Source organism: Suillus subaureus (genome assembly GCF_016647635.1).
Source record: "Suillus subaureus strain MN1 chromosome Unknown BJ212scaffold_49, whole genome shotgun sequence".
NCBI lineage: Eukaryota > Fungi > Basidiomycota > Agaricomycetes > Boletales > Suillaceae > Suillus > Suillus subaureus.
The window spans coordinates 49,224-60,407 of record NW_024538605.1 but is presented as its reverse complement, the minus strand read 5'-3'; the positions used below and the strand labels follow the sequence as shown (position 1 = coordinate 60,407).

Here is an 11,184-nt window from a genome sequence, read left to right as displayed (position 1 = left end):
GTCACAACCACAAGTTCTGTACACTTGAGCAAAATTTTAAATTTTTGATGTAGCCTAAAGAAAAGATTTGATGCAGTATTATGTTCTGAAAAGTTTCCACTAGGCAACTATTGCTTTTTGGCAACAGAGTAAGAAATCTATCCACTGAGAAATTATATGCACTCTGACATACCTCAGGACAGTATTTGTGCTCCATATAATGGATCATCCTGTGCAACAGTCTACAAACAAACATTTCATGCACACGGCTTTGCTGTTTTTATTTTATTGCAACTCAGTGTCCACTGAGCAGTGATACTTACTCTAACATAACTTAGGATATTGTCTGTGCTCCATGTGTTATGGACTAGGATAGTCGTAACAATCAGCAGCTCGATAAGAGCAACAGCTGATGTTATAGTCAAGTCCTTGCAAATGCAATGTTCGTAAGACAAGTCAAAGAGAGTGTCTCTGACTTGAATATCGGTTTCCTGACAACTTAAGATTGGAGGTCTTAAGCGAGGGAAGTTCTGGTAAAACCTAGTAAGATTAAAGTAAGGATTTACTAAGTACATGACCAGGTTTATATAGGACATAAGTGCTTTAGGGCAGGTGCATATACATCAGTGATGAGTCAGAGATAAAGATGAGTCATCTAGCGACAGCAATGGCGGTCATGATGTAATACAAATATAGTAGAAGATGAGTCTAGTGATGGCGCAAGGTGGCGCGGTCATGACATAATACACAGAGAGAAATAGAGAAAATGAATAGGGGCAAGCGTAACTGTAACACCATGCAATATACCATTTGTAATGACACTCGACCAATAATCATTCGATATAGACAGATGCATCAGCAAAACCCTAAGTTAAGGTCCCCCCTGTTACAGTGCTGTATGGTGCTGTGTGGCACTGTGTGGTGCTGTATGGTACTATGTAGCACTGTAAATGGGGGGACCTTAACTTAGGGTTTTGCTGATGAGTCTATCCATTGAGAAGTAAGGTCTACTCTGACATACCTTGGAACACTGTTTGTGGTCCATGCAATGGATTGTTCTATGCGATGGTTGACAATTAAATATTTTATATGTACAACTCAGCTCTTACTACTGATATTTCGCAACACAGGCTCACACTTTACTCTACAGCAGGTTACCCTAACGTTGTAATCATCCTCAGCTAGCAAAAATATATTGTGTGAAGACCAAATGACACATGTCCTCGTCATGGTTGAGCATCAGCCAAGCATCCCTCACTTCTGCACATTGCAACCTCCTTCCTTGTCCCTCTCAAACTAGGTCCATATTTAACAACATGAACCTGTGCTGGCGCATTGTTTCTTAGACCCATTTAAGTGAAAAATTTCCCGAAGCAAACAGAGCTGCTAGGCCTGTATGCTTGCAAATTGGTCATTCCTCAATAATGCCAAACATTCCCATGTGAAAGCGGTTGACAAATTTACGTTGATTGTTGCAATGCTCAACAATATATTGCTTTAAATATCATTATCATCTGTTCACAGGTTCACTGATGAAATATCATCGTCATCAAGTCCACCTCCCTTTGCCCTCGCACCCCCGTGCGTACCTTTTTTTGAATCCAATTATTGTCCAGTTGGGGTGTTGTACCATATGTAGGACATTTCTATCTAGGAAAGGGGGAGCGCGCGCACCTTCACCTGATTGCAATACCCCAACTTCCTGGAGCATGCATACTCCCCACATCCTTCGGCACTTGCAATGGCCCAAATATGAAGGCGCGAGACTCCGGCGATTGGAGAATGTCATCTTTGTAACGCAGACAAACCCACACAAGTACCCAGATGAACAACTCGAGATCATGACTACATAGGTACTCCACTTCGCCTCCTCTGTGGTGAGATGATCAAGCGCCTTGAATGGCGTGCGCTCGTTGCACTCAGGACCTGCCACAGTCGACAGATTATGGTCGCTTAAGATGCATATCAAGGTGTCTTTCGATCTATAATATAGAATATTGCCAAGGACGACATCATCTCGACGACTGACCGCTGCATTTCAGGTATCATGGTGACCTGCAACGGATCTTTCAACGGGTCGGAACTTGCGGAATATAAGGATGTAGAGCAGGCAACTACCCTTGGTTTGGTTATAGAACGCTGTAAGGAAACATGGTCTTTGATGATCTCTCGCGATCTCGGTGAGGACGACGTGGACCAAAGTCCTTGGTGATTTGAGGCACAAAGTATGGGAGTTCACGACTTGCAAGTGTGTCCAGCAAGCGTGTCCGTCTGTGGTCCTTCGCTCTATTGCGACCTGTAATTATCAAGTGTACATTAGTTGTATTTCCTCGGTCCTAGGAGCGCGCTGTACTTTTGTTGTAATCGGCCGCCATCACTAAACAAGACACTTTTCATTATGCGCAATAGTGAGTCACTATCATCCATCTATTCAATCGCTTTACCTACCGGAGACGAAGCGCACACAGGCAATTAACGCAAGTATCGGAACCCAGAAACTGTAGATAGTGTAACAAGTAAAGAAAATCACTGTGAAGGTTCCCGTAGAGGTTTGCTGAGCGCCGCCCAGCTTTCGGTATTTTTGAATGACTGTAGAAAACCATCGATATCTAATTCTGATTCCTCAAAGTTGATCGGTTGGTCTCCCCCTTTTGTCGATCGTAATAGTTGTTTGCGTCGATTGAAGGTGTGCGTGTCAAGCACATCGAAACACTCCACAAGGAACTCCCACATAAGTGACTTTATGTGAGGGGATCGGTATTCTTTGAGATTGTTCAGGAAGTATAGCTTAAGCATGCCACATGTCACGGCGCCAGAAGTGGCCCAGTCATCCAACCGGCTCGGGCGCGATTCCTCTGGTAGAGGGGCTCCGTTCTCGTAACGCAAGCAAATCCAGGCGAAGCACCACATAAACGACTCCAAATCATGACGATATAGGTGTTTAATTTCGCCTCGTTGGCCCTGTGCGGAGAGAAGCTCGAGCGCCATGAACGGCACCGTGCCCGTGCGCTCGTTTCCCCGAGGAGCTGGGTCATCCGCCAACGAGGATAGATCGTAGTCATTTAAAACGCCTATCCGCTTCCCGTCTTTCCAGTACCACATCAGGTTGCTAGGGCTGACATCTCGATGAAATACACCTTGCTTCCACAACGTAACGTGGCCTACATGCTATATCAACGAGGAGCCTCATAAATACGATAAAAATACATACACAGGATACATTGATACCACACGTCGAAAAGCTCTTTGCCGTGAAGCTTCGTGATGGGGTGGAGCTTGCGGAATACGAGAATGTAGAGCACGCGACTGCCCGTGGTGGGTTCCGGAACACCTAGTGCTTCTCGGATGGCGGATGTAGGATTCGTGATCGTGTGGTGCCAGAGCAACTCAGGAATATGGTCTTTGACGGTATCGTGCGCCTTGGCGATCTCCTCAACTCTTTTCAGGATTTCCGGCTCGCTAGTGCGATTTGCCTCTCCCCAAAATATCTTAGCCACCATCCCATCCTGGATGCTTTCGTATTTCTTGGCCAGCGCGTCGCTAGTGACAGGGACTACATTGGTTGCCCGTCCTTGCAATCCGTAGTGTGTCACGCTTTCGTCGTGGCTGGTGTGAAGCAGCAGATCCACCTCTCCAAGTTCTGCGTCCTTGATTTTGAATTCATGGCATCGCTTCCCCTCAACTTGAACTGGGAGGAAATCCTTGTTTCGGCCCCAATCCTGAGGTTCGAATCGTTGTAAAGCATACAACAGCACCATGAATCGCGGGAGATCTTGGATGAAGTTGATGCCCGAGCTTTGAATGGTCCCTTGACGATCATAATACCAGATCCACATTACATCGTCTGAAACAGCGGTGATAAGAGCGCGACCACTCTTGACAGACGAACGAACCCACCGATGACGATAAGATTAATCAGGTGATTGACGGCAAGATTGGCCGCAAACATTTCGGCCGCGTACATACCCGTCTGGACGGTCACATCTGGCTCGTCGGGGTCGATCCTGGATTTTTTCGGAGCGGATTGCAAAGTGTCCGCGGCCTTGCGCTTGGAGCTGGACCCGCCCTTGGAAGCCTGTGCGGCAGTAAGGCCGGAAGATACGACTGCAGCTCGGCAGATTTAGTTTGATCTTGCAAAAAAATACAATCACTTACTTGCAGTGTCAGGCGCAGGTTGTGTTGCGGCCTGCGAAGGGCCTGGCGCAAAATCTTCAGCCTTAAGATGATCCACCGGCAGATATTCTGGCTTGGTAGGAACATAGTCATTCACTTTATACGAAGATTGCGGCGGTTTAATCGATTTCTTCCTGTCCGTTTTTCTCTTGAACTCGATGCAAGCTAGAACATCTTTCCAGGGGAGTGGCGCTGGTGGCTTTGCCATTGCATTCTTGACCATATGAGCCTTGCGCTTCTCGTCGTCCTTCTGTTTTCCCTTCTTACCGCCCTTCTCATCCTCGAAGGGAGTACATGCGCTGTTCAAAGGAAGAAAGACGAGGTCGGGCTTCCGAGCTGATTTAACAGTCTGGTGGTTTTGGTACATGGGCATATCGTTCTGCTGACAGATCATGTCCACGGCGGGGACAGGAGCGCGCATCCTATCGACCTTGATATCTTCAAGACAAGCGAGCGCGATATTGGTGGCTTCTATAAAAGGGGCGTAGAGGTTGTTTTCTACTCCTGGACGTACGCTTGCAATCATTGTAAGCATGAAACTGTCCGATCGGCGAAAAAGCACTTACTATTTTTTCAGGGCTGTCTCGACGCCCGAAGAGTGTATATCCCCAGCGGATACCTGTCCATTGCAAACCGGCAGAACTGCCTTCAGGCACTTCTGCAGAAGCTCGGGCTGTCGAGTCTCGGGAGTGGAAGAAGCGCGCTGCAGGAGGGCTTGCAACATGGCATCTGCTTTGCACTCCTTAGCCTGCTCAATATCCCGTTGAATCCATGGGCGGACTTTCTTAACACTTAATAGAATGTCAGTTGCTACTCAATAAAAATAGGAATGTGCACACTTGACACCGAGCACGCCGATGTTCTCGCTGACGACGGCAGTCCCGCGGCTATTTGGGGTCGATTCTATTTTGCTAGCACCATGAGCTAGTGCATTTGCGCGTGGCGGAGTAGACGATGTGCCTGTCTCGCCAGCAGGGGACATGATGCTAGGCGTTCAATGATTACGCTGACGGAGTGTTGTCAGCAGAACTGGTAAAGTGGAAAAAATTAAGAGGACAAGAAAAACAACTGCTTTCTGCTTGCCTTATATCTGGTCGACCGATGCGGCGCAAATGCAGTGGACCATTGATCAATCTGATGTGGATTGATGTGGCGATTGTGGACCTACAGTTTGACTCCGACGACGCGTTCCCATCAACACGCGCACGTGACCTTGACTTATGTGTCAACTACGAGTCAGCGTCATGCACGAGCGTGCCGAAATCTACTGATCTACCTATGCGAACGATAGGCCTTCATCTCAAAACTTCCAACAAGAACGCGTGCAACTGAGGGAGCGAGGTTGGGTCATTAAATGTTGGCGTTACAACGAAAGATTAATTTTTGCAACTGTCTGTTCATGGTCGTTTGACAAATGACAGCGAAGGTGAACGGGCGGAGGTCGTGACACCGACATTGCGAAGCGGAGATACCACATTGGTGATAACCCTCGAATTCCCAATGTGCTCCCATCATACCCGTGATTTCGCTGATTCGTGTATTTATAGGCTAGCAGCTCAAATTTTCGCAGCGGCAGCGGACTCCGCCGTCACGTCATGTGTGATTGTATGATCAAGTTTGATCAAGTGTGGGGTAACTATATCCAAGTCAGATATACGTTATCATCATCGAATATTCAAGTTGCCAGAAGGATCGAGGCCTGGGAGTTGGCACCAATCAAGAATAACTTGTCTCCAGTCAAAGGCAACTCATGTACACATCGATCAAAGTACTAGTAAGCATCTGCTCTACCCATCTTCTTGTATAGTATTTTCTCGAAACTCCTCGCCAACGCATAGGTGATAGCTCCGACCACAAACCCTACAAACACACCAACGTCTCCACTGCCCTGCCTCGCTACTGGTCCTACATACCAAGCCTGTGACATGAATGGAACAACAGCTCCACACGCGCACACAAAGGCCACTACCGCGGGGATACCGCTAGGCAAGAAAGCATATGAAGCCCAAGTCGTGACGGGATATTGGTCCTCAGAAAACAAGGCTCGTCGGAATAACATATGCTCTGTGAGTATTATCGCAGAAAATGCTGATGTCCAATATCCATCGATATCTGAGAGATCATGATGTTAGCGCTTACAATAGATACCGATATTTGAGACTTGTACTAAGGATGTCAACAAAGGTAGCATAAAACTTTTTGGAACCAACAATGGCCACTGGTATCAGACTTGAACCCAAATCATGAGCGTCCCCGAAGTTTACATTCACTTGATGACACCTACATTCCCTCTGACATGAGGATATATACCCATCTGGGCACCGCAGCAAACCACGTAGAAATGGCCATGAAACTGTTGCTGAACGTATATATCGTTGGTGCACAGGCACTAGATATGCTGAGAGCGACCAAAGCAGTCAGGATTTCTCCAAATGCGCCTGTAGGTAACAAGACGCTGTGTAACAAGCCACCGACGGAAGAGCTGTTATCGAATCCTGCATTCCAAGCAGGCACGCTCGGAGCTGCTGCTGCGAATGCGGCACCCAGAGCCTGACCAGTCACCTTTTTAAAGAAAATTGTCAAGGTGCAACTGATATCAACATAAATGGCTCACATTAGACACGAAGAACCCAAGATACGTGTAAATAAAAATTCTCGCACTATCGGGATGTCAAGGAGAGCCCTGGTGATGGTTCAGGAAAACTTACGAAGAAACGTCAGGGCTATGGTATACGCCATAGTCAGGAATCATGGGACACCAGCCGATCATGTTAGATGCGAGAATGGACGCAAAAGATATGACATTAGCGGGTGTTGCTGGAGGGACAGGGGCCGATAGGTTTTCGCGTAGCTGTGGATAACCGACAGCCAGCATGGCGATAAAAGCAATCACATTTGGGATCCATGCCACACTCTCGTACCTATGAATCAACATTCCGTCAGAATTCTGAATGACTGATATTGGAGGGGTCCCACCAATGGATAATACGGTATCCACAGAAAGTGACCTTGAAACCTGTCATTTTTAGTGCGGCAGGAGGAATTCCGACATACCGCAAGAGATATGATACCAAGGATGGCGATACCAAGAGTATCATTAAGTTGAGAAGACAAGCTGGCTATCGTTTGTCCGCCAATAATACAGTTCAGAATAAGGAAACCTTCCGAGGAGAAAACATTCAAGACGGCCGGTATGATGGCACCGAAATACCTTGATGTCGGTCAGGGAATGATACTGGCAATCAGAAGAATAACTCACCCCCATGAGTACCTCGCTTGTACCATAGCTCGCAGGCCAAGCTTTGGCCCGAAAACAGCACTAGCGCATTATGAAGTCCCCGGAAATGCGCAGAGGAATAGCAAAAACCCACAAGAATCCTGGCAGTAAACAGCATCTAGCTGAAGGTCAATCGCTGGCAGATCAAAATTTCGTAAACTGTTAACTTACACTAGGTCAACAATGACGATAATAGCTATGGAGTCACAAACTCCCAGGGAAAAAAATGCAGGGCCAGCAGCGCCAGTGCTGAATCTGGAGGTGTTAGGTAGGTTAGGGAATAGCGCCAGAATTAAGACAGCACTGAAAACATACGACAATATATTCATGCAAGAGGAGAACCAAATGAAAAACAACTGGTACCACCGAGTCTCGAGACGTTCCTCTGCTGGCACCGGCATGATGCTGATCCAAGGATCAGCAAAAATGCTAAGATAGGTATCACAACATCTTCATCTCACTCACCCATGAGTTTCAATTCCACATCGAGAAAGTAACTGAGTGGTACGTCTGAAGAATCCTACGTGATAGCGACTGTCCTCCATACTATCATCCCTCGTATACTCATCAGGGTACACACTGGGTCTGGAATGGTAATTCAACGAACCTGTCCAGTTTCCGCTCCACTGTGTAAGACTGCATTGCATGAGTAGTAGTTGACCTATTTCAGTTGGGTCGATCGATATGCAACAGCGTCAAAGATAGTAGCAGATGAGTCGGGTGCCTAATCCCATTGCTAAATGTCGTCAGCTGGCGAAAGTAAAGCAAGTGGGATCCGAAACTTACCGTGACGGAGAAGACTACATACCCGCATATATCAAGACAGCACGATCTTCAATTGATCAATCGAGCTTCTCGATCTGTGCCGTTCCCAAGCTTTCAAAGCTTCGAGTTTGGAACGATGCGGCATGATTCAGTGAAGATATCTTTGATAGTAGTTAGTATTCTACCCCGAGGCGAGGTACGAGTGTAGGGTTAGAAGTATGTCTATGTGATCCGAGGCTTTGTGTCTAACTCGAGAAAGAGGATGTAGAAGCACGACTGAAATTCAAAGATGATGAGTGACAGTAGGAAAACAAAAAGGAAATCATGTAACGAAGTTCCGGATGAAAGCCCCGCAGGGCTTTACGGTCCGAAACAACAGCCTGAAACTCGGGTGAAAAGGTATTACAGCTGTGAAGGGCGGGTTACCAAGCCCGAACAGACAGATTACCTACAGTGGTCAGGATACGAGTGATACGTCGTTGGTAGTGGTGAATCATTTTCCTGGCCGCCACTGGACCGCGGTTCGAACCGGACTGTTGGCAGACTGGACCGTGGTTCAGTCCAACGTTCGAGGACCCATGGGAGCCCAGCCCTTGGTTCCGTTCTCTGTTCCTGCTTGAACTGTTTGAACGCGTCCGAACGCTGAATGCAAACATATATTTTTGATGCAGTAACTTGATTACTGGGAGTGTAAATATGATGTAATGATTATGTAAGTCTACAAAGACAAGTTCTGCAGAGTATGAAATTGATTATTATTGATACTCCAAATAAATTCGCTATGAGCGCCAAGCTGCTCAGCGCTCAGCCCCTGATGCCGACTAACAACTTGAAGTTCCCTGTCGAGCTGTGGCTCCTCATTCTCTCTTTCGGCAAATTTTCCTCCAATGACCTAGCTGCACTCTGCCAAGTGTGCACTGGCTTGTATCATGCAGCGGTTGACTCTCTGTACGAGTCCATCACAGTCGACAATTCGGATATCTGCACCACGCTTGCAGAGCATCCCCATCTTGCAGAGAAAGTCAAATCATTCATATTCACATATCCAACAATCATGGTCTATGATGGTCCCGAGGTGCATCTAGATCATCTCATATTGGCCCTCAAAAATATGACTTGCCTCTCAACACTCAAGCTTATCCATTCCAAAAAGCGTGTATATTCTTCCATCCTTCAGTACTGTGATGCCGAGCTTCACGTTTTTCATTGCACCTATCCTGTTGATCGCCAATTCCTGAGCTTTTTGAATAGGCAGGATAGCATCCGCGATCTTGCTCTCACTAGCCAGCCCACAATAGATATCTTTCCTAGGCGCGAGGTGATGTTTCTTCCCACATATCTGCCACATCTCATGGAAGTCTCCGCCGACCTTTGGTTGTTAAAATACCTCGTGCCTGGACGTCCAGTTCACACTGTGCGCTTCAAAGGCAAACACGTACAGGACAGCAACATGCGGCTCAGCGACTTTGTCGACACCTCCACAGTACCTGTTAGGAATTTGGGATTTGATTTCATGATTTGGTGCCCAGCAGTAATATGCCTCACACCAATTTCCAAATATATTGAGGAAATTACGCTGACAGGTTTGGTCACTCAGGTCAGCAATACTCATTCGATTTATAGCAGGATTATGACTTACAGCCGTATAGTGCCTAATTAGTCAATATCGGCGTTATGGAATCTTTTACTGGGGACACCATCTTGATCGCATGCTAGTACGCGCGCCGAATTTAAAAAGGCTAACATTCTGGTTGGAAGGGAAACGTGGAGACGCTCATTCATGGGCTCAACTTCTGTTCCAGGAGTTTCATGATACACTGTCTCATCTTGAGCATGTCTCATGCGTAGTCGCTGGACCAGACGTTTCAACGACATTCGACTTTTTGCCGGGTTGCCTCCCAATTGCACATGAAGATAATCGAACCCGTGGTCATAGGGCCACAAATGATGTTCGGGAGCTTATGCCAATTCCAGTTCTTTGTTGCGGGAGTGAGGAAAACCTTTGCGATAAATACTCAGAATTCACTTTCCCACTGGTTTAATTATTGTGCTCTTCCTGCAGTGTAGTTGATGTATTGCATTCATCATTCTGGTGCCAGCATTAGGCGGCATGGTGCAAGTGTACTTCCAGCCTGAGTGTGCTTTCGACGAGGACCATACCAGCATGTATCAAAGTAATACGACATGAAACCACACACCAATATGAATGAAGACTCCATCCTCTGCTCAAGCGGTACCTTCATCTTCACAGTGTGGATAGCACGGTTGAGTGCCCAGGCCACTGTCGTACAGTTCATGACTCAGACACTACCGTCCTCCAAATCGCCGAGCATATTCTCATAGAATACTTTGACAATGTGATTTGCGACAGCATTATGAACTCCATCCACAGGCCCACTCATTCCACCCATCATTTATTCCTACCACTCACTCTAAACTGCTCTCAATGTCCGATGCTGCGTGTCGTTCGGCGCATGTTTCATCCCACCATCACGCATAGTAGCCTAGGAGAATGATAAATTAGACTTGAAGGCGGGTTACTCCAGAGTCCATATTGCCTTCGTATTCGTTTCATGATCCTCGCGCCCTATGTACAATCATCAGGGTAAACAATCTTCTACTTCCTTATGGGTGCATACCCACAGGCTTTACGTGTCCATCAGTGTCGATTCAAGGAGGTACTGGAAATACACCGTGCGAGTAGAATCCATCAAAAACTCTCTCCGCCCTTCATTGAACGATATGACGCTGAAATTCATGCGTTAGCCAATAAAATCGTAACAACGAGTTTCATAACTTATTGATGGGAGGATGTAGTTGGGCCATATATGTGACCATCCACATAAGATAACACGATGTAAGCGTGAGCATGATACCATACGAATTGTCCTGCATTCCGAGTGGAGGATATTAGTCCGTATTTTGATAAAGTGGAGAAGGCATACGTTTGATATGGGCCTTTTGGAACGAAGAGGTAACCACAAACCATC

The 11,184-nt window shown here is 46.7% G+C and overlaps 4 protein-coding genes across 4 annotated transcripts; 1 reads left to right on the top strand and 3 right to left on the bottom strand.

Annotated features, from left to right (window-relative positions):
• Positions 1 to 2,505: 2,505 nt before the first annotated feature.
• On the bottom strand, positions 2,506 to 5,134 carry BJ212DRAFT_1486086 (uncharacterized protein; the record flags this gene model as incomplete). Its single annotated transcript, XM_041341075.1, has 6 exons — positions 2,506 to 3,140; positions 3,191 to 3,823; positions 3,877 to 4,083; positions 4,135 to 4,667; positions 4,719 to 4,943; positions 4,992 to 5,134. 6 exons carry the CDS (start codon positions 5,132 to 5,134, stop codon positions 2,506 to 2,508), a joined length of 2,376 nt encoding a protein of 791 aa, XP_041187521.1.
• Positions 5,135 to 5,923: 789 nt separating this feature from the next.
• BJ212DRAFT_1449485 (cytosine-purine permease) lies at positions 5,924 to 7,974 on the bottom strand (the record flags this gene model as incomplete). The annotated part of the gene is made up of 12 exons (XM_041338702.1): positions 5,924 to 6,264; positions 6,314 to 6,381; positions 6,437 to 6,714; positions 6,767 to 6,812; positions 6,861 to 7,073; positions 7,129 to 7,160; positions 7,207 to 7,363; positions 7,412 to 7,471; positions 7,524 to 7,547; positions 7,601 to 7,684; positions 7,745 to 7,834; positions 7,895 to 7,974. The coding sequence occupies 12 exons, from the start codon at positions 7,972 to 7,974 to the stop codon at positions 5,924 to 5,926; spliced, it is 1,473 nt and encodes a 490-aa protein (XP_041187520.1).
• Positions 7,975 to 8,975: 1,001 nt separating this feature from the next.
• BJ212DRAFT_1486084 (uncharacterized protein) lies at positions 8,976 to 9,850 on the top strand (the record flags this gene model as incomplete). Its single annotated transcript, XM_041341074.1, has 2 exons — positions 8,976 to 9,791; positions 9,821 to 9,850. The coding sequence occupies 2 exons, from the start codon at positions 8,976 to 8,978 to the stop codon at positions 9,848 to 9,850; spliced, it is 846 nt and encodes a 281-aa protein (XP_041187519.1).
• A 986-nt stretch (positions 9,851 to 10,836) lies between these two features.
• BJ212DRAFT_1390070 (uncharacterized protein) lies at positions 10,837 to 11,161 on the bottom strand. Its single transcript, XM_041336976.1, has 3 exons — positions 11,140 to 11,161; positions 10,992 to 11,083; positions 10,837 to 10,942 (listed from the first exon to the last, which is right to left on the bottom strand). Exons 2-3 carry the CDS (start codon positions 11,063 to 11,065, stop codon positions 10,843 to 10,845), a joined length of 174 nt encoding a protein of 57 aa, XP_041187518.1. The 5' UTR covers positions 11,066 to 11,083; positions 11,140 to 11,161; the 3' UTR covers positions 10,837 to 10,842.
• Positions 11,162 to 11,184: the final 23 nt, after the last annotated feature.

Coding starts and splice junctions, on each gene's coding strand:
- BJ212DRAFT_1390070 (XM_041336976.1), bottom strand. CDS start 11,065: ATGCTCACGCTTACATCGTGTTATCTTATGTGGATGGTCACATATATG. Junction 10,943..10,991: donor CTACATCCTCCCATCAATAA/GTTATGAAACTC, acceptor CATGAATTTCAG/CGTCATATCGTTCAATGAAG.